The 24,017-nt window shown below is 41.2% G+C and overlaps 1 protein-coding gene across 4 annotated transcripts in view; it reads left to right on the top strand.

Moving 5' to 3' along the window:
* bsnb (bassoon (presynaptic cytomatrix protein) b) overlaps window positions 1–24,017 on the top strand; it is a 66,819-nt gene that overhangs the window by 18,697 nt on the left and 24,105 nt on the right. For all 4 annotated transcript variants that reach the window (XM_058631781.1, XM_058631780.1, XM_058631779.1 and 1 more), the window contains exon 3: window positions 4,685–5,476. In XM_058631781.1, coding sequence (XP_058487764.1) covers window positions 4,685–5,476 — 792 coding nt within the window. The remainder of the gene's footprint in view (window positions 1–4,684; window positions 5,477–24,017) is intronic.

Raw genomic sequence — 24,017 nt, 5'->3', positions numbered from 1 at the left:
TTGCTTTCATTATCTGATCCATATCCAAGTCTCTGTGGGGCCTTACTTCTAAAAGGTTCTATTTTTGGCTCCAACTTGTTCTTCGTGTGTTTTTCTCAGCACTCCAGCTTCCTGTTGGCAAATGCTGAGTTCTCACATGTCAGTGGGATCTGGTCCCAGCTCATGACCTTTGATGTGCATCATGAACACACACACACACACAGAGCGGTAATTACACCTACATAAGATGCAAAGGCTGTATTAGTGCTGTAAATAGATGAAATGGGGAGTCAGAGATGGAGGAAGTGAGTTAAGGGGAGTGATGTGATGAGCGAGAGCGATAAGAGGCAGAAATAAAGATGAGTGAAGGAGAACAAGATGGAGGATTGAAACAGAGAACCTATAGAGGGGACAGAAGACAGAGAGGGTTTTTTTTTTGCTGATACAGATCAGATTTCATAGAGATCCACATGATTGCCTCATAACAACAGGGACACAGAGAGGAGTGAGATGGAGAATGAGATGATAAATAGCTACTAGCCCTGCCCACAGCTGCTTTCCTGTCAGTTTTACCCCCCAAAGAACTTAATGTTCGATTATGTTAATTCTAATATGGTAAGAAAATAAATCAACGATGAATATCTATGATCAAAAGAGGAGTTCACATTTATGAGTCTCGAAGTCCTTTATTGGTGCTGCACGGGTCGAGTCAGTGTTGACTTATTTTACTGTCCACGTTGCTCAGATTGTCCCCAGGGTTCACCTCTGCTCCGGCTTCTCACTTTTCCCTGATTGACAGTGAAAATCATGAACTCATTACTCCTTATAGTGAGGACTGGCAGGGGGCCAGACACAAGGGTAAGATGCAGCTGAGCCTGTGACTGATGCTGTCAGCAGCGACTTAATGAATGACTGATTTAGAGACACACTGAGCTACGCTAGAAGGCAAGTGGAGTAAACTTTTCCCGCAAAAAAATTGGGATATAAGAATGAGAACAGCCACACACATGGAGAACATGTAAACCCCAATGCCTAAATATTATATTCTTATAATGGCAGACTCACACGTACAAATTACTTTTTAGTTTGTTTGTGGTGAACATTTAATGGTAGCCAGATCTGATGCTAGACGGCTATCAGAGGTTAGCAGTTAGTAGTGTCTATCATGGCCAGTTATGTAGCAACATAGCTGAAGTGATAGTGATGTGACGTCGACCTTGTTTGAAACTGTCGGGCACCCTTAGTTTGACAAAAAAAACCATTTGTCTGAGTGTTCCGTCTGAGCTAAACGCATTTAAATGTGATGTGACTTTGCTGCTGCTCATGCTGCAGCTTGGCAGTGCTTGACACTGCTCCATTCGAAGCCAATGAGAATGAACACACAAGAGCTTGAAAATTAAAAACATGTCACGACTTGCCTTTCAATAACGCTCATGTGAGCTGATTGGTCGACCAGAGGAAGTTTTCTGTGAGGATACTGAACAGAGAGCAGTTAGGTTGGGCAGTCGCTCTAACATCTAAGACGTGGTGTAGTGGTCTCAGACAGTGAGGTCTGACATTCTGAGCAAACCAATTACAATTTTTCATCACTTCACTCGCTACCAACCAGTGGCATGTACAGACTTTGGAAGGGCGAAAATTAAAAAGGGGCAGGTGTGGCAGGTGTGGCAGGCATGTCCAAAGTGCAAACTGGGGCCAAAGTCAAGGGACTGAGTTTCATGTGGATCTTTATACTGACCTTTTCTATCACCAAGATGGGCATTTTTCCCTGTGTGTGCATGGGTTTTCTCCAGGTTCTCCGGCTTCCTCCCACAGTCCAAAAACATTCAATATGGGGATTAGGTTAATTGGACATTCTAAATTGACCATAGGTGTGAGTGTCAGAGTGATTGGTTGTTTGTCTCAGTGGCCCCGTGATGGACTGGCCATCTGTCCAGGTTGTGACCCCGACCTATCGCCCGATGTCAGCTGAGATTGGCACAGCATTTTGTATGCAGCACTGAATAATTTCCTTTGAGGCCACTGTCATGTAGGGTACCTAGGTCTTGTGACTCAAGAGGGCACTTTCGTTTTCGTCCATTGTCCACATCTTAGTTTTCCGTGCCATTCAAATTGCAAATAATCACTGGCTAATAATGAAACGCAGTAAAACGACTGTGCAGTCATTGATTATCAAGCGATGGCAAACTTAAATGTCAACAGCTTGAGTTCATTTTCAAGCCGAGCGTCTTGTTGAGCTAAAAGTCTCAGCACAGTATTGAGTCAGTGCTTTACAATAATGTGGCTGACTCCGTAGGTCCGGTGACTCATACTACTCTCACAGCTGTGACTAAGCTGAGAAAGGGCAGCAAGCCAAATAGCTTGTCTAAAATGGTGATAACCCAGTGTTTAACACAATATATGGGAATTGCTTTCGACAGTTACCCAGCATTACCCAGATAAAATCAAATAGAGATATAAAGCAGCCAGGGGTTATTACATATGCACAGTTAAGCGCACAACTACATTATAGTTATTCACATTTACAAGAGCTAATCATATTTATACTGTTGATATTCATGTGGAATTCATCGTGTATCCTGTGACAATGACAACACAGTAACTGCTTTCTTTTCTTACATTAATCCGCTTTAATATTTATTAGTGTTTGCTCTGCATCAAAATAACAAAGCAAATTCCTTGTATGTTAACACCCACCTGGCAATCACAGTGTAGTCAGGAATAATAGTATGCCCATAAACTATATGAATCCACATAGCAATGTGTGTATGTGTGTTGTTTGAGAATGTGTGCAAGAATCAGTCTCCCATGGGCACAGACTTGCAGAGCCATTTGATTTTAGCCCATAAATGAAGTCATCTTTCAGAATTTCCTCCCCTTGCTCTGGCAGCTCGCAAAAAACCCTCTGAAATCAAAAGAAAAATCTTCATGAATCTGTCTTTACAGGCTGAAAAGGGAATTTTGACCCAAAGATGTACAAAGGGAAAAGCTTTTGGCGGCACCTCCCACTGTGCTCTTTGTGCCCCCAAACTCCAACATAGCCACAACCCTCAAACAACCTTTTCCCTGATGGCATATATAATGCATTAAGGCATTATGCAATGACCACAAGTCCAAGACAGCTACTGTACAATAGAGCGGCAGCTGTCAAAGCACCAGGACGCCAATTAACACATATAGCCATGTGCCACCGCCACTGAACCTCTCCCTGACTGTCACCTCCTTGGTTGAAAGACTGAAGAACAAAAGAGATAGGAGGGGCGAAAAGGCATAAAGAAAATGAGAGAAGCAGGAGAATCAAGAGGAGAATGGTAGAAGGTTTTAAAAGAAAGGCAACTTGTTTTGTAATGACAGGGGAAGTAAGCATGAGCAAAACAGACACACACACACACACACACATACACACAGGAAATGTATGGGAAGATTCCAAAACCATGATTTATTGAAGGAGTCCAGAGTTCACCCCATTTGTTTCACATTTCTTTCCCACACATTTGTTTGTGGGTAAATGATGTTTACTAATAATGCCGGTGCAGAGGCACTGTGGTGCTTAAGTCCTTCCTCAGAGAGATATTTACATCATTCAAAATTGTTCTTTCATTCAATCATTTTTCCAAACACAATTTCCCCCCCATTCATTTCGGCTCGGAGGCTATCCCAGAATGCATTTGATGAAGGGAGAGGAAGACTGTCTGTCACATAAGGAGACAATCACACTCATTTTCACTTTCAGACACATTAGCAAAATAGAGTTTTTAGTCCATCTTGCATTGACCTCTTTTGACAGTGGAAAGGAAGTTACTAAAGTTGTACTAAAAGACTGATCACTCTTGTGTCTGTATTATTAAGTAAATATAAAGTTACCATCATCTGCTAGCATTAGTCATTTTTTGTGGCGGATTGCAAGCTTTGCTCAGAGGCACACCCAATTTGGGATTGAACCCAAGATTGAAGATTGGGTTCCCACGACCCAAAATACTACAACAGCTGTACGACAATACACAGCAACAAACATTTCATCAAATACAGTTAGACCCACAACCTCTCGGTTAGCTTACCTTAACAGCATACAGTAAAACGTACAGTACAATCCAAGGGGAACAACCTCCCCCAAGTTTGAGCACAAGAGTGAAGCAATGTTTAGTGTTGTGTAGTCAAACGCCCCAGCTGTAATGAGCTGACAGCAGTTGACAACAGTCTATTAGTCACACTCTAATCACAGCCACTCACATACACCAGAGAGGTGCATTTGAAAAAGATGCCTTCCTCACTTCTTTCATGCTACACCAAAGCTGCCTCGCATATGCGACTGCTAGCAAAGCTTTGCCACCACCGTTTCAGAGTCTGGAAAGTTTAAAATGTTATTCAGTGTCTTACTGGGATTCACTCTTGTGTGGGGGTTTCCTGCATTGCAGTCCCTGTTTGGCTTAGCGTGCTGCTTGGCCAATCTGGGGAGCATCCACATAGCAGGGTCATCAGCCCCCAGCCTAACTGTATTTCCATTTCTTGCTGTGAATTGTTTAATTGATGAAATGTTTGTTGCTGTATTGTTGTGCAGCCGGAAATTCCTCCTGTAGGGACAATGAAGCATATTTGATTTGTTTGATAACCTTGCCTCTGTCTTTAAATCCCTCTGTCTCATTCTGAATAGTGAATTTTAGATGCTGTAGCTTATGGTCATTATTTCATTCTGTTTCCTTCACAGGTGCAAGAGTGGCTATGTCTGAACTGTCAGATGCAGAGGGCGTTAGGGATGGATATGACCACACCACGCTCCAAAAGTCAGCAACAGATACACTCTCCTTCTCATGCAGCCAAACCAGAACTCAAACCTGATGCTTCGAGTCAACCTACACCCCCAACACAGACTTCTCCTCAGTTACAGCTTCCGGCAGCACAGTCTCATCCAGTTCCTGGTCCTCCTAAACAGACTGGTCCCGCTGGCCCAGGTCAGCAACAAGCTAAGTTTCCCCCAGGAGCAGTCCCTCTCCCTGGCATGGCCAAGGCCCCATCCCAGCCTGATCTATCACGTAACTCTCCGGCCCACCAGCCCCAGCAATCCCGGCAGGACCACACTCGCAGTGCGGGGAGTTCCCCTTCACGACAGCCCCCGCCTCCAGAACAGACATTTGGGAAGTTGTTTGGCTTTGGTGCATCCCTCCTTAACCAAGCCAGCACTCTCATATCCGAGACTACTCAGCCCCAACAACAGCCCCCCAGACCATCCCCCAAAGCAGGAGGTCCCCCAGGTCCTGGACCTGGGGCAAGTAAACCCTCAGGACCCCAGCCTGGCCAACAAGGGCCTCGGGCACCTGCTAAGCAGCAACAACAGCAAGCTCCTCCAGAACCATCAAAGCCCAAAGCTTGTTGTCCTCTCTGTAAGACAAACCTCAACATAGGCAACACAGCGGAACCACCAAACTACAACACCTGCACACAGTGCCATGCCCAAGTGTGCAACATGTGTGGATTCAATCCCACTCCACATATAGTTGAGGTAAGACTCTAATTTGATTTGCCTGTTTTTCAGTTGAGCTTACTAAAGTGTCACCTGGTCTGCAACAGGTTGTTGTTATCCATTCGGAGGTGCCTTAGAGTGTAAATTCACATGTGCATAAATCACGTGTTTGGCTTTAGGTGCTGCCAAATGGGCAACACTGAGCTCTGTTTTCTAGAGGTGAGGTTCTTTATGATGCTCTTGTTGCATTTAATGTCTTTGGTGGCATTTTTGTTTATGTCAGTGCTTCCCCAAGTGTGTGCTGTGGCTCACTGGTGGGCCTTGAAGGTATTGCAGGTGGGGATCAAAATCATTGACATATTCTTTGTTCTGCGGTATAGGGCTGGGCAATAATTAACAAACAATATACTCTCTTGGATGGTCCAAACTTTTCACTGGTACTGTGCAATATCACACATAAATGCGATTAAATGTTTTGCCTCAGGTTTGTGAAATGTTCCTCCGTTAAACAAAGATTTGTTGTGCTCTGGTCAATAATGCATTTAAAACCACAATTAACTGGCTTTCCACCTTTCACACAGGAGCAAAACTTAATATTTTATGTGACATTTCATCACAATAATTGTTGATATTGACCGAAATGAAATGAAATGAAACTTGTTTATTGTGAGTTTCTGGCTGCCATATATCCAGCCCTAATCTCTCTCTGGGTGTGTGTGTGTGTGTGTGTGTGTGTGTGTGTGTGTGTGGTATAACTGCATTCTTGCTAATGTACAAATCGGAACATGGGGCCTTCAAAGTTTTGCATAATTTTTAGGGGCCTCAAACCTCTGAAGTTTGGGAAGCTTTGGTTTATGTCTTATAAGAATTGCCTGGTATTTAATTTAAGAAGGACAAACATATTTTTTCAAAAAATTATGCAAAGCACTTCAAAAGAACATTTGTACTTATTGATATTTTGATTTCTGGGCAATCATTTCTGGGTGCAGTCAGTAAACACGCAGCTCGATATAAAGTATGGTCGTGAGCTTCCTCTCTTCCCTCTCGCCCTCGTCTCTGTGTTTCTCAGTAAAGACCTGCTCTGTTCTGCTCTGTCAGGGTCTTTCATGTAGTTAGCACAGTGAAGTTGAGGCTGTGACTCACCTCATTCATGTGTGCACTCTGCCCCTGGAGCGGCACAGAAATATTTGATGAACCCACGGAAATGAAGCCTAATCAAGTTCAATTTAATGGATAATTTTAGTATTGATTTGTCACATGCAGGGGTCAGCTGAGGGTATAGTCCTCTCTTAAGTGCTCCCTTGTCCTTTGTCATGGTGGGAATCTAGTTAGCAAGAACAGAGACTTTGCAGGGACTTCCAGAGCCTGGCAATAAGAGAGTTTAATTATGCAAATCAAGCCCAATTGAATGATAGCAGTAATAACAGGCTTTCTGCAGAGCGCTGGCTTTTTATGCACAAGCCTTGTCTTCCCTGACATCTGGTTGTCACGGGCAGTAGCACAGGCCATTCACAGATTGCTATGGAAACAGAGAGATAATTTGTTTGCGAGATGTCCCTTCCATGTTTGGCTGCTGAGACGCTGAGAGTCGACAAAAAAAAAAAAAAACTTGAAGTTGTGTTGTGGGTTTTTCGTGAGAAACTCTGTGTTGTGTGCAGCGTAAGGTGCACGCATTTCAAACCCGTGAACATTTTGTTGTTGCTGTCAGGTGGGTCGCTCCAGAGTGGGTGAGAATCATCTGGACACGATGTGAGGCTTTGTGCTCACAGCTCCACAGCCTGTTTGGCACATTTGTCCTCCTCATTTTCTCCTAATCTCTGAAAAACTTCTCGGTCTCTGTTCATCTGCAGAATCAAGACCATCTCGCACTGTTTTCCAGGGTGTGGTAGCAGAGACTGCAGGTGCAAGATTTCTTCTTTCTCAGTCTCTCCACGTGTTAGATCTGAATCTATGCTCATAGGCCAAAACACTGCGTCGGCAGGATATGGTATTCAACAAAAGAAATCACATATAATTATTCTTATTATGAAAAACAAACAAACCAAAACACATTATATCCCATTACTTTCTGAATTTCCTGTCCTGTCAGTGGTTCTCAACCCATGTGCTCTCACTGGAGATATAAACTGAGACATTTTGGCTTGGTACTGTTGTTTTTAAGCAAACAGAACTCAAACAAATATAAGTGGTATGTTTGCTGTGGCTCCTTTTTTGTTAATATTGATAGCAGCAGTGCAGTTTGTGGGGGATCAATAAAGAGATAAACTACGAGGCTCATGTTGAGTTATAACGAAGGAATATTCAGTTTATAGTTGTCACTTATTTATGTGAATACGACAAAACAGATGCAGAAGCTGTAGAGCAGGCTGTGGAAATTGTTATTGTATTTTCATAAAATTGGAACAGGGGGAAGAGTTGCAAAAAAAACAGAACAATAGATGTTTACTTGTGACCTCAGACCTTGTTATGACTTTACCATTTTTATTAGACATTCAAACGCAATATATATATTTTTTTAATTAAGTGTGGGAATTCTTGAGTCACGGCAACAGACATGCTTTGTTAAACTACAGTGGCCTTTGAGCTTCTTATTCAATGTTTTTCAGCTGTGAAAAGACCCAATTTATTATAATGAAGCCATCAAACTGTGATGTTCTTTTTCTTTCCGGCTTCTCCCTTTAGAGGGGTCGCCACAGCGGATCCTCGGCCTCTCATCTTGCCCTATCGCTCGTTTTGATTCGTCACTCTTAAAGTTAATCCATTACAAACATAAAAATACAGCTCTTGTTTACTATCTATCACATATGTGATTCCTCATGGAGACCCTGTGATGGCATCACAACCGCAGGAGCGACGGATTGTTTTGATGATATGTAGCTTGAAATATTCATGAAAAACAATTTCTGTCATTCTAAGTGACATGGATACATAATTCATTCCAAACAAATTAGGCTGAGCTCCATCACATGAAGGAAACATCTGAGATACAGTATGTGCCAGTGTGCAAGAGTGACTTGAAGGATGGAGGAGGCGAGGAAAGGAGAGACAGGGCTGATAGATTGAAAAGTAGGAAGAGGGGGAGGAGGAGAGTGGGATCATCAGAGATAATGAGTGAGAGGACGCCGACTGTTTGTTACGTATCAGAATATTTCACATCAATTAGTGCTTAAAGTCGTGCGGCTCGGAGTAAATGAGATGTCCTTGTTGTGGGATTGTTTCCTTCCCCATTACGCTTCTCAAGGAGATTAAAACAACCTCGTGTCATCGCCGACTCCCCAGAGTTTGGTTGTAAATAGAAGATAAAATGTTTTGCTCTGCGGCCTGATTTACCGCACACTGCACGTCAGTCACTCTCTCTTTATGTTTGCCCACTGATGCAGATACAGCCGTGCTGTAGCTCTCTGGCTGTAAAGAAAGGTAGAGGTGTGTATGACACGGTACTGTACGTTATGTCTCAGACTCTCAGTCAGCAGAGCCGGCTCACTGTACCGTTATATTTCCCCTGCACCATATGTCTAATATTTCATTACCACAGCTGAGGAGCTCTGATCTGACTCTGATATTATGAAATATAGAAATGTGCCCACTGTTTATAATGAGATTTGGATCATAAATGATCGCTGGAACCGCGGAGAAAGGAGAAAATACACGGGGAGGGAGGGAGAGCATTATAAATAATATAATGTAATAACTAATGAAATGTGGAGCAGCAGGAGAACTGTATTTGTATTCCTTATGTCACATAAGGTCAGTGTGTGTTGATACCAGTGTGTGTGCATTTGTGTGAGAGGGAAAAAATACACACACGACACACGCCCAGGTGCAAAGTAAGTTTTATTACTAGTGTCTGCAGATGCTGCATTTGACATTTTATGGTCTCATATGATTTAAATACTTCGACTTAATCTACAGAACCTGTTGTTGCTCTTTCGGTACAAAATGTGTGGTCGGTGTCATATATTTAGATCAGAGGTTTATGGAGCCTGTCTAATTTAAAGTTGAACGTCTGTTGGGAGTTCATACCGGATCGGTTTCATCACCTAAACATGCCGCCTCAGTTACTCTGTGAGATCTTTCATCTGCCAGTTTATTAAAGGTGGATCAGACACACGTCAGTTTAATTTGAGCAGAGAAGTGCAGCTGGTTTATTCTGGCTCTGCTCCCACGTTGCAATTGTTTTTTAGTCTGAAAGTAAGAAGTGAAGTATTTGTGTAGTTGTGCATTATCTATCATGTTATTTTACTGGGACACAATCATTATGATTTGAAAACTAAAGCCATCGATGCTTACAGGACACACAGGGTTGTCCTGTAAGCATAAGGATTGGTTACCCCAGAAAAGTAAACGACGCAATTAGCTCATGAGGAAACTTTGAATTGCTGAAACTTTGAGGCTGCAGATTGTAACTCCTCATGCATCTCAGGGAACTACCATAAAAAAGTGGAAGTAGTCCTCTTCAAATGTTCTCTTTACTTCCTTCACCATGATTGCTTTCTTTACCAGCATTAAAAGTGATTAAACTACTTCGACCAGAACAAAGAACAGAATACTTTTAAAAACAATATTTTTTATAGTATATTTATGGTGGTTAACACTCGTGCCTGGGTAACAGGCCATAGTATACCCCCAGTCCAGAATAAACCCGGGGGTTAAAGCAGCCTATGCTAGATTATACCCCTGGTATATTATGGCCTAGGCCAGACTTTACCCCTTTTGTGTAAAGAGGTTTTGATTGTACTTAGACAAGAATGACATTTTATTGGAGTTCCAGCTGTGTCATGTAAGTCAGGTGAGAAACCTTTAAATGACACATAGACTTTTATTACTTCAACCATGAAAGCCACAATCAGTGAAAATAAAAGACTCCACAAAGATCAGAGATTATTACCACACTTCTTAGTTTTAATTCCGTGCTGAGATATAGATTATTCCAGGGTAAATACATGTTCCTGAGTGAATATACTGTGTAAATACAATCATCTTTCAATCTCTTTACACAAGAGGGGGTATACTCTGGCCTCGAGGTATAGTATAGTTTGGCCTAGGTTAGTTTATTCCCCGGGTAACTCTGGAATGGGCCAAACTCTACCCTGGTTATTCTGGGCAGGGGTTCATTTGGCACCTGGTTTGAGCCCCTGTTGGAACAAGGGCCTTTGTGCATGGAGATTGCATCTTCTCCCCATGTGTGTGTGGGTTTTCTGCGGGTTCTCCGGCGTCCTCCCACAGTCCAAAAACATACACTATGGGGATTATATAAATTAGACACTCCAAACTGACCGTAAGTGTGAGAGTGGATGGTTGTTTGTCTCTATGTGGCCCTGTGATGGACTGGCGATGGACCCGGGACCCTCGTGTGGAGGATAAAGCGGTAGAAGATGGATGGATGGATGGATTTTTTTGTTCAGATGTGATTTATACTGAGCAGCTAATGAAATGAATGCTGTTTATTTCCACTCAGGGCCTCACAGTGATGGAGACACACCTGACATACACTGAACCTACAGTATGTATAACATGTGGCATTTGAGAATGTGCCATGTTCCTCTCTGCAGGGACACAGTAGTCGCTCTCACACTGAGCCACAGTAGAGACGAACATCATGTCATTGTCATTCCCAAACATGCTGGAAGTGTTTTCTGAAGGTTGGCACCAGCCTGTGTCCCTGAGGAGTCCCATCCAAAGCCAGATGGCTCCCGGCATCGAGCATCCAAGCCTGCCGTGCTCAACCTGGCTGCTCCCAATGCGATGATGGTTCGTCCATCACGGATCCAAACACCTACCAAACCTGTTAATACTTGTATATTCCTTTGAGCTGTGTGTGTGTGTGTGTGTGTGTGTGTGTGTGTGTGTGTGTGTGTGCTTGTCTAAGTCAGTGCATATATATATAGCCCCGTTCTGATGCACCAGAACTCAGATTCACACACCCACGTGCATCTTACACAGGCTGCACATGCTGTCGTACATGTACTCACACCCAGGGAAACACAGCTGAGGACTAACATGCATGTGGGTCTTGAATATTGAAGCAAAAATATGACATATTTAGAGTTCATTTTGAATTGACTGCTTATTTTATTTAGAATAAGTGACACATAGGGTTTGGGTTGCACACAGATAACTGATGAGCGTTGATATCGAACTCTTGTGAATTTATTTAACTCAGATATGAGATTACTTGGCTAATGTTTGTGATGTTTTTTTGGAGTGAGAAATGTTCCCTTCAAACACCCACATGCACACTCACACCACGGGCGCCTACACACATTATTATACTTCACCGTCTTTGTCTCATTTCAGATGTATTAATGTATCCAGGAGTATATTACATTGCTGGCTGGTTTCTTGCATTATTTCAGCTTTGTTTCTTTTGTCTCCTACATTATACATTACAACATCACGTGCCAGATACACAAAGTGTCCCCCTTGACTTATCTTTAATGTGGAATGGTGCTTGTTTTGTCCTCTTCCACTCTTCATGTTTCATTGCTCCTCTCCATCCATTTTGCATTCCTCTTCCCTCCTGTCTACATGACTTAGCCGAAGACGGCTTGCTTTTTGACACATTGATTGAATTGGCAATTACTGCTGGTAGAATTACCCGCAGTTGACATTGAAACACGGCTAGTTAGGCCCCCTTTGTTCCGTCTCTGCTCTGTAGATTTAACAGTGACAGCACAGCACTGCTTGCACATAAGATGGAGTATTGATAAGGGGTAATGCAGACGCGACACAAAGAAACGAGGAGGGAGACGAGTTCTCTGTGGGGTTTTGGGGGGTATATATATATATGTGTGTGTGTGTCTTGTGGAAGGAGCTAATAGTGGAGAGTGTTTGTAATCCATGTTGACAGAATCCTTGAGTCCAGTGCTTAACCCCAACACACCGCTGTAAAGATCCACCCACACGAGTGTGTGCCACCAGGGAGCATAAGCCTTGTTAGATGATTAAACTGAGTCTGTGCCATTTTGACTTTGTCTGATAAATAAATTAACGTTGAAGAGGATGCACTACAACAGATGTCTCCCGAATGTACTGCAGATTCACTGATTACATTCAGTGTGTAACCATGACAGGAAGATGATGTGATGTGCAGCAATGACTGCTTCCTGTTAAGATTATGTGTTCACCCAGGCACAGATGGCTCGCTGGTATGGAGGCTTACAGTATGTGCCACTCACTCTCATCTCTGAGATCGTTTGTATTTGGCAGCAGGCAGCAGAGTTCACACTGAGTTGAAGTTGCATACGTTTAGTCCAAACTCCTGGATGTCGCAGATCATCTGAGCGATCCAAATGTGATGCTCTCAGAACTGCTTTTTCCTTTAGATCCCAAACATCAGAGAGAACGGAGAAGTGTAAGAGGGTAAGGAGAACATCTACAGTGAAGACTAGAGGTCACAGAGTTTGGTTTTCATGACTAGATAATGAGTCAGATCCTCAATATTTAGCATTCAGCATGTGCTATGTGTAGTCTTAAATGTTATTTGCATCACAGCTGCACATCATGTGAGACTGTATCGACTTCTGGTGCTTGTTCTTGAATTCAAACCAAATTTCATTGGCTGTTTTTGTGATCGTTGCAACCAAATATGCCTGCGTGTCATGTGTGAGTGACAGCAAGGGTTCATAGTTTATTGGTTATTACTTATATAACATCTCACCGGTCAGAGATTGCTATGGGCGGGACATTCATTGAAGGAGTGGCTTGAGAGCCAGTGGCTCAGAGGAAGAGACGGCAGTGGAACCACAGTAGTGCATTATTTGAACAATTATTTAACAATATCGGCCCCCAATAATTGGCCAGGCTCATAACTGTTCAGACCACCCTTTGACACTGAATTTACCGTCTTCCCGTAAGCGCCTGTGCACCAAGTGTATATTTTTCATGTCAGTGAGGTCAACCTCAACCTGTCCCCACCAGCAGCATTTTCAGCCCTATTGATGAAGGGCAACCTCAGGATCACTGCTGACCATATTGAATCCGAATTACCCCTGCAGTCCTTTTCTGTATTTCTGCCATTAAATGCCCTCTCTCCCCTGCCTTGTGTACTGCTCTTTGAAGCATACAAGAAACCTCAGCAATGGCTTAATCACCTCTTCAGAACCCATCATCTTCAAGGCCCGGTGGCCATGCTAACAAGCTTAAGTGATGCTCCGGGGGCCCCTGGCAGTGCTGTGTCTATCGTTGCTGTCAGAGCCACAGAGGTGGTCCAGAGTCATCCTCCTACCCGTGCTACTGGGCCCCTCTGTCTCAACACATCATATCGCCTCAGTGGTGCCACCACTCTCTCTTCCCCACGGCACCTCAGGCATGCACCTACTCTCGAATGCTGGCATTAGGAAAGAAGGAGGAGGTTAGTTCTGTGTGTGTGCTTAGAGGCTGCAAACACTAAAAGGCTGGTGACACAAATGTGAGATTACAGAGCAGAGATGTGTGGCTGTCTGTTACAGGCAAACACACAAAATAAACCCAGCGACCGAACCATGGGAGCGCTATAATGAAAGAGAGCCGGAGATTGAGAGACAAAATGAAACAGATAAAGCTCACTGATCGCTCTGATATTACATTTAACCCCTTGTTAATCTTCTCCGTGCTGCAGCTGTTAGGCAGCAGCAGTGGTGACCCTCACTAACCCTTCGTTAATGAGGGTCTGCATGGGCTCCTGCTCTGAGCAGCAGCCTGGCCACAATAACAATATAAGATAAGCAGTGTGAGGACCATTAAACTCACAGTCACAGAGATGGTCCTCCCACTGCCTCCAGTCCTGAAGACACTGCCACTGCTATTTGCTCTTGGGGGCGAGACAACTGTTACAGGAATAATAATAGTAGTTCCTACAGGCAGCACTTGGTTACTGTCATTTACCTGCATTCTAATTAACACCTCTCCTCCCATCTAAACACAAACAGCTGTTTTGCGTCCAGTATATTTGGGTGATGATTTCTGAAAGGTTGGATTAGCGTGACATGTCGTTTGTATGAGTGATGGATCAGGATAAGCAGGATAATTGATCCTTGAAATTGTGTTTCATTACAGTGACTTTCAACCAAGAATAGAAATATGTTACATGTCTGTAGATTTAGGTGTAAATTGAAATGTCAAAGTAAAAAAAAAATGTATTATACTGAAATCTGTCAAATGAGTAAGAGAATGTATAATACAGTTTCTACCACAGCTGAAATACAACATTCTGCACCTGTCACAGAGCTGCTCAGCTGTGTTTGTGCAAAACCACTCACAACTCACCGCGTGGTGTGTCGCCGCTTTCTGCCTTCCATTAACAGCTCTAATGGATAAAATGACCACAGTACAAAGAGGTGAAATCCAACATATTTCAAGTTGACACGTCTCTTAAATGGGTTTAATAGCTCCTCAGCAGGAGTCAATAAAGTCTGAGGTGATCAGGTAAAAGCCCTTCTTTGCATGGCAAAGACCTGTTTTTCCAGATGTCTCTTGCTATGAGCAACGAGTTTCATACAATGGTTTGGTTATTTATTTTTTTACTTGAGAGATTTCTGTCATGGTTTTGTCTCTTCTCATTTATTTGTAACAGGAATTCACCACTGACTCGTCCTGTATGTGCAAGGTCCTTACTTACATGACGCAGCATTAAAGCTGTAGTGTGTAACTTTTAAATCTGTGCCGCTGGTGCACCCATGGTAATTTGCTGTTTGAATAATACACAACTCCTTATATGGACATCCTGGGGGTGTGTGTTTGTAGGTCACATATTTAGGCTTTAAAAAACATTTTCTTTTTGGTCTCCTTATGTGTTGTTTTTATAGTGATTCAATGTTATGATTTGTTTTATATCGCATTTAAGTTGTGATATAAAGGAGCAATAATTGTGCAGAAATCACAAAATAGACCGTTTTCTCTTATTTTTGTTCATAAAAACGAGCCAAGTGAACTTTGAACTGTGACATATTTCCAAATTTCACAAATTCAATCCGATTTTAAACATTTTGAGTACTTTTTGCTCAAGTGTGTTTATATAGTTGGTGAAAATGAAATGTTTTCTTCATCAGATTGTCTAGGTTGTGTTGAAAAACAGGAACTTAAACACTCCATGTTGTACATTCTTATACCCTCTGTATATACTGACAGGATTTTTGCGGAGATTGTGATTAACAGGTAAGACGACCAAAGATGGAGCTTCTGGAATCAGTGATGAGTTATTAAGTTGAAAAACTTCACTGAAGACAAGGAGAACTGAGACAATGCCAAACATGAATAACGAGATGTTAACAGTCGATGAATAATAAATTTTTACTTTTACAGGGATAATTGCTTCTTGTTCCTGCCCACCCCGGTGCTGACAGTGTATACACGCAAATGCTTCCTTCCTCAGTCAGGTCTGATAGTCTTGCTTGACAGAATCCATTTTCAAATAAAAGATGTAACATACATGTAACATACAAATAGTGTTACATTGTTTCTGTTCACAAAGACCAAACAGAGGCAGAATAATAACATCAATCACCAAAAGTTGCAGCTCGCAGCTTTAGGCTTATATTTTTACTTCAAAAGTTATAATTCGACCAAGTACTTGTTGATACAGCTACAGCTTGAGAAACACTAATGTTGTGTTTGCTTGGCCACTAGCTGCAGATTTGCCCGGCAGGCGTAAGAAAGTCATCTAAAATAAAAGAGGGAGCCGAGGAAACGGCCTGATTAACTTGTCCTGGGGACAGACATATGTGACATGACACATTTGTTTTAGGTCTGGCTGCCAACCACAGTATAAAATATATTTGTTTGGCAGCGGCTTGATTCTCATTTTGGAAAACAGATTTGTGTTTAGAGGTCTGACTTTTGTTTCCCTCCACTGCCTTTGTTATGTTTCTTGGACGAGTTCTGGATAGTGATAATCCTCCCTTATGGTTGTGGGAATGAGCAATTATGGTATCTCTGTGTGACGCCGCGAACAACAGAATTTGTTATTGAATAGCGGTTACACCGGACTTCGTCTCACTCAGTGAAAATGCCATTCGGCCTCTTATCTTACTGACATTTAGAACACAAAAGTGGAAAAACTGTAGAACACGGAATGAGTCAGAAAACTGTCCAGTCCAAGAGGTGGGAAGTGTTGGAAGATGGACGTGAGACTCATCAGGCACCGACTGTGTGCTCTGGATTCTTTCTAAGCAAGTAATGCAACGAATAAACACTGCAATTCATCTCTACCTTTTTTTCGGAGAAAATTATGATAGCTGCATGGGTAATAGGCTGAAAATTACCACCCTAAGAGAAGCTTCAGTCGCTCCTTGAAAGCTGTCATAATAGAGTCCTCAAAATGAAGTGGGATATTGGACTATCCTCGTTCTCAAGAAGGCATTTCACATCTCTGAAGGATGAAGGACGCTGTTCCACTGAATCTCCCTTTGAGATCCTCTTGTGGGTAGTTGTGCTGAAGGTAATGCTTTGTTTAGTAGTTTCGTGCCAAGGCAAGGACATTGGAGAACATCAGTTACACTTCCCTCGTGAAAGATATTAAAAGTAGAAGAGTAAAATTCTGCATCAGAGAAAAACAGCAATGACTAATGTCATTTATTTTTGAGTAGTGTACTTAACCCTTAGAACACGGAGCCTTTTGGCTGCTTTTTCCCATTTCTTCCACAAGAATAAATGAGCAAAAAAGAGTGTCCTATATCCTTTTTTTTAGCACAACCTACGCAATCTGATGAAAAAAATTATAATTTTCAGTAAAATTTGTGAAATTGGAAATACGTCACAGTTCAGAGTTCACTTGGCTCGTTTTTATGAACAAAAAGAAAAGAAAAACAGTCTAATTTGTGACAATTATTGCAACTTTTTATTATAACTTTGACTCAACAAAACATAAGAAGACGAGTTGTGTATTATTCTCATTGCAAATTACCATGGGTGCACCTACAGCACAGCACAGATCCATGCCACATGAGCACTAAGGGTTAAATGAGTCAAAATGTTAAAATCAATAGAAATCTGTATTTCTATTTAAAGGTAAAGGAGCATTTGATGCCTGTCACTTTGCAGAAGTGCTGCCATGTTTTACACAGGGTTCACCTTTAAGAATCACAATAAATAATACACTTTCAATGGCTGTAAACGCTCCTCCGTACTCAATGAAGTGGAGTCAGTTGTTTGGGGTGACACAAAAACAGCTCATTGTTTAGTATATGGTGTAGGCAGCTTAAAACATGCAGAATACAAAGCCACTTTAGGAAGAAGTAAGAGAGGATCAGTCACTTCATCACAAAGTGAAGCCCATGATCCCATGCTGCTCCACAGTCATCAAACTAGGTCTTTTATGGTTTTGACTGAAAAAAAAAGACCTTGAGCAGCAGAAATGACTAACTTTGCTTTTTGGAAATTCTTCTCATACATGGAAACCGACTTCTTTTCTCCTTTATGTGCTGGGTAAAAATAGAACACCAGGTTCCCTCATTATAACCAATACAAACAGACAGAATGAGTAAATAAAGAGCAGAAAACATGACCTGACCATGTGCCACTCTGTCCCTGGAGAGACAAAAGTGTGGATGACACATTTTTGTCCTGTGCCAGAGAACTGGAGAGTTCTTCACACACAAAAAAAGTAGTGGACCACACATATAATGTTCCGCAGGACAAACTGTGCTTTGATTAATGTCTTTATTTATTTTTCTCTTAAACCTTGTTGCCTGTGTAACTCTGTGGTCTTCACTGCAGTCATTCACTGAAATATTCAAACAATTATTATGATATTATTTGGGCAAATAAGAAGCCCGGGTCACATGTCACAGGAGAAATTGAGTAACACATGAACAGCAATAATGAAAATGTAAGTCAACTTGAAAAAGAAGAAGAAAATAAGATGATCATTATGTATCATGTATTTTTTTCATTGTGTATAGATTTATACATTAACTTGGCAATAAATAACAGTAATTTTTAATAAAAGCAGTCATTAATTATAGATTTTTTTTTACTGTTGTATTGATATTTACTGTCCTCTAGACTTCTGCTGATGTTGGCATTTAGCTACTGTGCTAAAGAGCCAGTAGCATCGCTGTAGACCATTAGTTTAAACAGTTATTATTATTATTATTATTATTATTATTATTATTATTAATAATAATAATAATAATAATAATAATAATAATAATAATAATAATAACAATAATAATAATAATAATAATTTTGTATGTACACACACATATATGTATATATACATATATATATATATTGTTTTTTTTTTTTAGTAACAGGAAAACCAGGCTCACAATTTCACATTAATTTAAAATTACAATATGGTGTTTTTGCACTTCCAGATTGAAAAGCTATTTATTGAGAAAAAGATTCATCTTGCTCTTAATGTGACTTTGTGTTTTTTTGCTAAAAAATAATTGCAGCACAAATCAACATTAGTACTTACATTTGTCCATATTGAGCCAGTGATCATGTCACTGTTCTAAAGAACTACAGGGAAGTGAGAAGGTTGAAAGTGCGCCCCTGGAGATACCAGTGAACCTCTATCCATATTCTGTAATTTCATCTGTGTGCACATAATGTGTCATGACTGAGTTAGTGTAAGTGAAGTTGGGACGTGCTTGGTCAGAGGATGATCCTTCATTTCCCCACTAATCCACAGGCTTGACCACGTGTGTCTCCATTGATGGAGTCCCGGGGGATTGACCTATATACCTGCTGACTTTTACTGACCTGTCACAGCTGTGGTCTGGTTTGGCACAGCCTGGCACAGCCTGGCACAGCCTGACACAGCCTGACACAGCCTGGCACTGCCTGGCACACTGCTGTGACATGTGCTCACTCATGCTTTCCATTGTTTCTTAAGGCACGACTTAATTCATGTATTATTAAGTCAGTGATAAAGAGGTAACACCAAGACGAATAAGTAAATGCTGTAAATGATGAGTTATTATTGAGTTTTATATCAATTTATTGTAACTTAAATCTTTTTTGTTACAATTGTGTTTAATCGTTAGAACACAGAGCATTTTGGCTGTTTTTTTTCTATGACTATTAAAACATACAGTATATACAGAGGCTACAGAATGTGCAATATAGAGTGAATTATATTCCTTTTTTCAGCACAACCTACACAATCTGATGACAAAATAAAATCACCAACTATATAAACACACCTGAGCAAAACATACTTAAAAGGAAATATGTCGCAGTTCAAAGTTCACTTTCGTTTTTATGAACAAAACAAAAAGAAAAACAGTCTAATTTTGTGACTTCTGCACAATTATTGCTCCTTTATGTCACTATTTAAAAAAATAAAATATAAAATAAATCATAACTTCGACTCAACACAAGAAGATAGAGAAAACCCTAATTTTTAAAGCCTGAATATGTGACGTATAAACACACACACACCCAAGATGTCCATATAAGGAGTTGTGTATTATTCCCACGGCAAATTACCATGGATGCACCTGCGGCACAGATCCATGCCTTGTGAGCACTAAGGGTTAATTAAAAATGACTTAGCATGTAGTATACTTAAACAAACCCATGGACAGTTGATTTATGACACACACAAAGTCATGGAGTGTATTTCATCCTACTGACTGACATCCTCATTTGAAGACGCTCAGCGTTTAATTATGCCTGCGATGGAGTAGTGGTGAGCACTATTACACAGATGGCATAATTGCTTCAGTAATAATAAGCAGTCAGAAGGTGCTGATATTGCCTGGCTAAGAGGTAACACTTCATCTGAAGAGGACACCTACAGAGAACGCTAGTCACGTCTTAACTGCTGTGTTGTGATGTGACCATTTTTTTTTTTCCCCCTGAGTGTCCCGGTGGGACACAAAAAAGACAGCCATATTCCACTGATTACCATAAAAAGAGCTAAAGGGATACGCTCTAAAGATTAGAAGAGTTTGAGCTGTAAAATTATAATAGCACCTCAATGTGCTGCAGATTAGTGGCGGGCGAGATATATCGTCTGAAACAGTGTGTGTTCTCAATCTTTTTACCTGAGAAAATATTGAGTAACGCCATGGGCCGAGCAAAGTCCTGCTCTTCCTCACATATACACTTCACACACTGGTATAGTGAAATTACCTTAAAAAACGTGCCGCTTCACTGGGCTTCAAAAATGAATCAAGCATAACATCCAACCACTAAAACTTATATTTTATGTTCAGGAATGCAAGTAAACAACTTTGATTTGACATTTTAATCAAGAAATAATAATGTGCTTTACTATTTTCACTAAAGAGCTTTTACATACTGGTGTTTTAACCATTACAGAAACATAAAAAAATATTTTGATAATTACCAATGCTGTTAATTTAGGGCATCTGTGGCATAAACCTTACCTGGGTGGTGGTCTCATACATTTGTCTAGTCTTTGAATGTTTGACTTGAATGCTAAAGTTTAAAGAAATAAGAGTTGTTCTCCTTACACCACGTGTCCATTGATATAATCTGTAAGTCATAATTAATGCGTTATAACTCAAGACAATTCAAATAAAATAAATGTAAGCATATCAACTAAATAGTGCCTATTGCCCGCCTCTTCTGCAAATCTAAAATATGAAGTAAGTATTTCTTTGTTTATCTGCCTCAAAGTACTTCAATACAACTCGACAGGGCATCGTGTGCACACAGTACTCCAGCAGAAATTTGTGAATATAATTATCCTGGCAGCCAACACAGGCACTTTGCTAAAAAGGTTGTTTTTTGTTGTTGTTCTTGTTGTTGTTTTTTTTTTATCACCCCTGAAGAAGCTCACTGTCACTGTAGGCGGCAGAAAGTACAGGTGCTAACACTTCTTTGAGATCTATCTATATCTACAGTATATGTTGCAGGTGACATATTTCCCCACTCACCTTAAGCTCACCCCGTCCACACATGCTTGGCAGCGCGCCCTAGTGCACGTGGTGGTTAATAATTCACGCTGACCCTCTGGTTCCCTGACCTTCATTTGTTACCAATTAATTATGACCAGCTCAGTCGTATGCCTCATTAATCTCTATTAGCTACTGAACTTGAATAATTATTTCCAATGATTTCTGATGATGCTGTGACTCGTCTTCTTTTGCTTCGGTTCTTTGTTGTCACTCGTGTGGGCGTCACTTTTGTTGTGCCGTTGGCTAGAATCATGTGATCGAGGCTGTTTTTTGTATGTAGGAGATTTAGAAGGACCAGTGACAATTGTGAATATAAGACTAAATGTATTTAGTCTTATTCTAGTATTTTTATAATAGTAATAAGACATTTGTTTGTAATCATTGCTTTATTAAATGTATTACACTCAACATGAAATTACGTATATTTAAGCTTTTTTAATCACAATTATCCTTGTCACTATTTGCTAAATTTTCAATTTAATTCTCAGTTTTTGTGCATCATAAATATGTTTTTATTGTGAATAATTTTATATCAAAACAAGCACTTTTACGTTGCAATTCCGTCTAATATCATAATGAATATCTTATATTACTAAATACAACTAAATACAACTAAATAGTTGTTTTTTCCCTACTTTTTTTCAGCTATGTCGGCCCCCGCTTGACCAGACTAGATGCTCATTGGCCCCCAGGTCATTTGAGTTTGACACCCCTGGTGTAGTGCTTACTGTAGGTGTCAAACTCAAGGCCCGCAGGCCAAATCCAGCCCGCCATGCAATTGTATTCGGCTCATGAGATAATACGCTAGGTTTTTCGAGCTTTTTTTTCCCACTGACTCACTAATTAGTCCCAAATGACCTCGCCAGTAAAATAAATAAACAAATGAAATGTGGACTTTGAAAACACCAGAGGGAGATCATTTGTATTTGGCTTCCTCTCTTTTAGCTTTATACATCTAGTAAAAAATGCAGAAAGAAGACCCGGGTTTGCCACCCCAGTTGGAACAAGGGCCTTTCTGCATGGAGTTTGCATGTTGTCCTCGTGTGTGTTTGTGGGTTTTCTCCAGGTTCTCTGGTTTCCTCCCACAGTCCCAAGACATGCAGATTTGGGATTAAGCTAAATTGGACACTCTAAATTGACCACAGGTGAGAGTGTGAGATTGAATTGTCTCTATGTGTCCCCGTGATGGACTGGTGACCTGTCCAGGGTGTTACCGTGCTACAGTGTTACAGTGCCACTGAAGGCACTAAGGCCCTCCACGTTGCTCCTGACGGCTGTGCCGGCACAGCGTGTTTATGGGTATGGAAGATGAATGAGAGAAAAATGTGCTGCAGAGATTTTTGATTGTCAGGTGAGACGACCTGATGGAACCTCTGGAGTCAGTGATGAGTTAAGTTGAAAGATTTTATTGTAGACGGCTCAGATCCGAGGAGAACTGAGACAACGCCTGACATCTGAACTAGTTTGTGTCTTAGCCTAAGCCTGTTAATATTAAACATGAGATCTGGTTATAAGAATATGTGAGTAATTAAACTTGACGTTTTCTCTCACACACATATGGGTGTGAATGGGTGAATGTCAAAACTGTGGTGTAAAGCAGCTTTGAGTGGTCGTTAAGACTAGAAAAGCGCTATGTAAATACCAACCATTTACCATTTATTATTTCCATAATGTCACGTCTTGTCCCTCATCTTATCCTGCCATTAACATTTTAAACTTGTGCTTTCTGAGGAAGAAGAGACACCCACACACACACTGGGGGTCACTTTCTCTGAAGATGGTGTGTATGTGTGTCTCCTTTTTCATCACACGCGGCCTCAAAGAGCATTCAAGTGTGCCAGAGATTTTTGATGACTGGAGAACCTGTGTGCTCCGTGAAATACTACCTCCATAGGTGTGAAACGAGTGTCCTTACTTCCCTGGCAATGAACCCCTAAAACACGGTGAGGTATGTGACAGCGTTTTAATGACAGCTGACATTTCCTCGCTCACAGCGTGTGGTCGAGTTCCTGGCAGAGAAACCACACAGGGGACAGGTTCTCGCTGCGAGTTGACTGACAGTGAGAGGGCAACGCTGAGGTTGTATGGGATGCAAACAGGATGTCTGCTGGCACATGTGTGTGTGTGCGTGTGTGTTTGTGAGGTGAACGACTGCCACCCCCATATGCAGGAAATCAAAATTGTAATAAAGAAAAAGGCTGGTATTAAATCTGCAGCCTACACCAAGTGCAATATTTAGCCTTTTCTTAAACCTGTGCACAGTTTCTTTTCTTTGTGTGTCTTTGTGTTGTTGTGTGGGTGTGTACGCTCACACAGGACTCCATAGCTCTATGAAATTCATCACTCTCTGGCTCCCTCCATGGGTAGGAAATAATAAAGCTTTCCCACAGTCACTTTTCCCCCACACCAGCAGTTTGACAGTGTGGCCTTCATAGGTTTTATGCCCTTCATTTCTTGATTGAAACAAAACAAAGAGAAGTTTGTGTGTGATTTATGTTATGTTTCATTCTCGTTGTGTGATTAATTGAGAAAACATTCGCCATACTAACCAATTACTTCCCCTCTTAGTTTTATAATTGTGGTATTGTGAGGTAGTTTAGTAAATATAGTATTTCACATTATAATCATAATGTGAAACTTTCACAAATTCATCCTGCATGCCTGATTGGACCCTCCGATGGGCCAGTTCTGGCCCGCGGGCCATATGTTTGACACCCCCAATGTAG

This window comes from Solea solea, chromosome 6 (genome assembly GCF_958295425.1).
Source record: "Solea solea chromosome 6, fSolSol10.1, whole genome shotgun sequence".
NCBI classification, from domain to species: Eukaryota; Metazoa; Chordata; class Actinopteri; order Pleuronectiformes; family Soleidae; genus Solea; species Solea solea.
The sequence above is the reverse complement of the archived record's forward strand: the minus strand, read 5'-3'. Positions and strand labels throughout refer to the sequence as shown.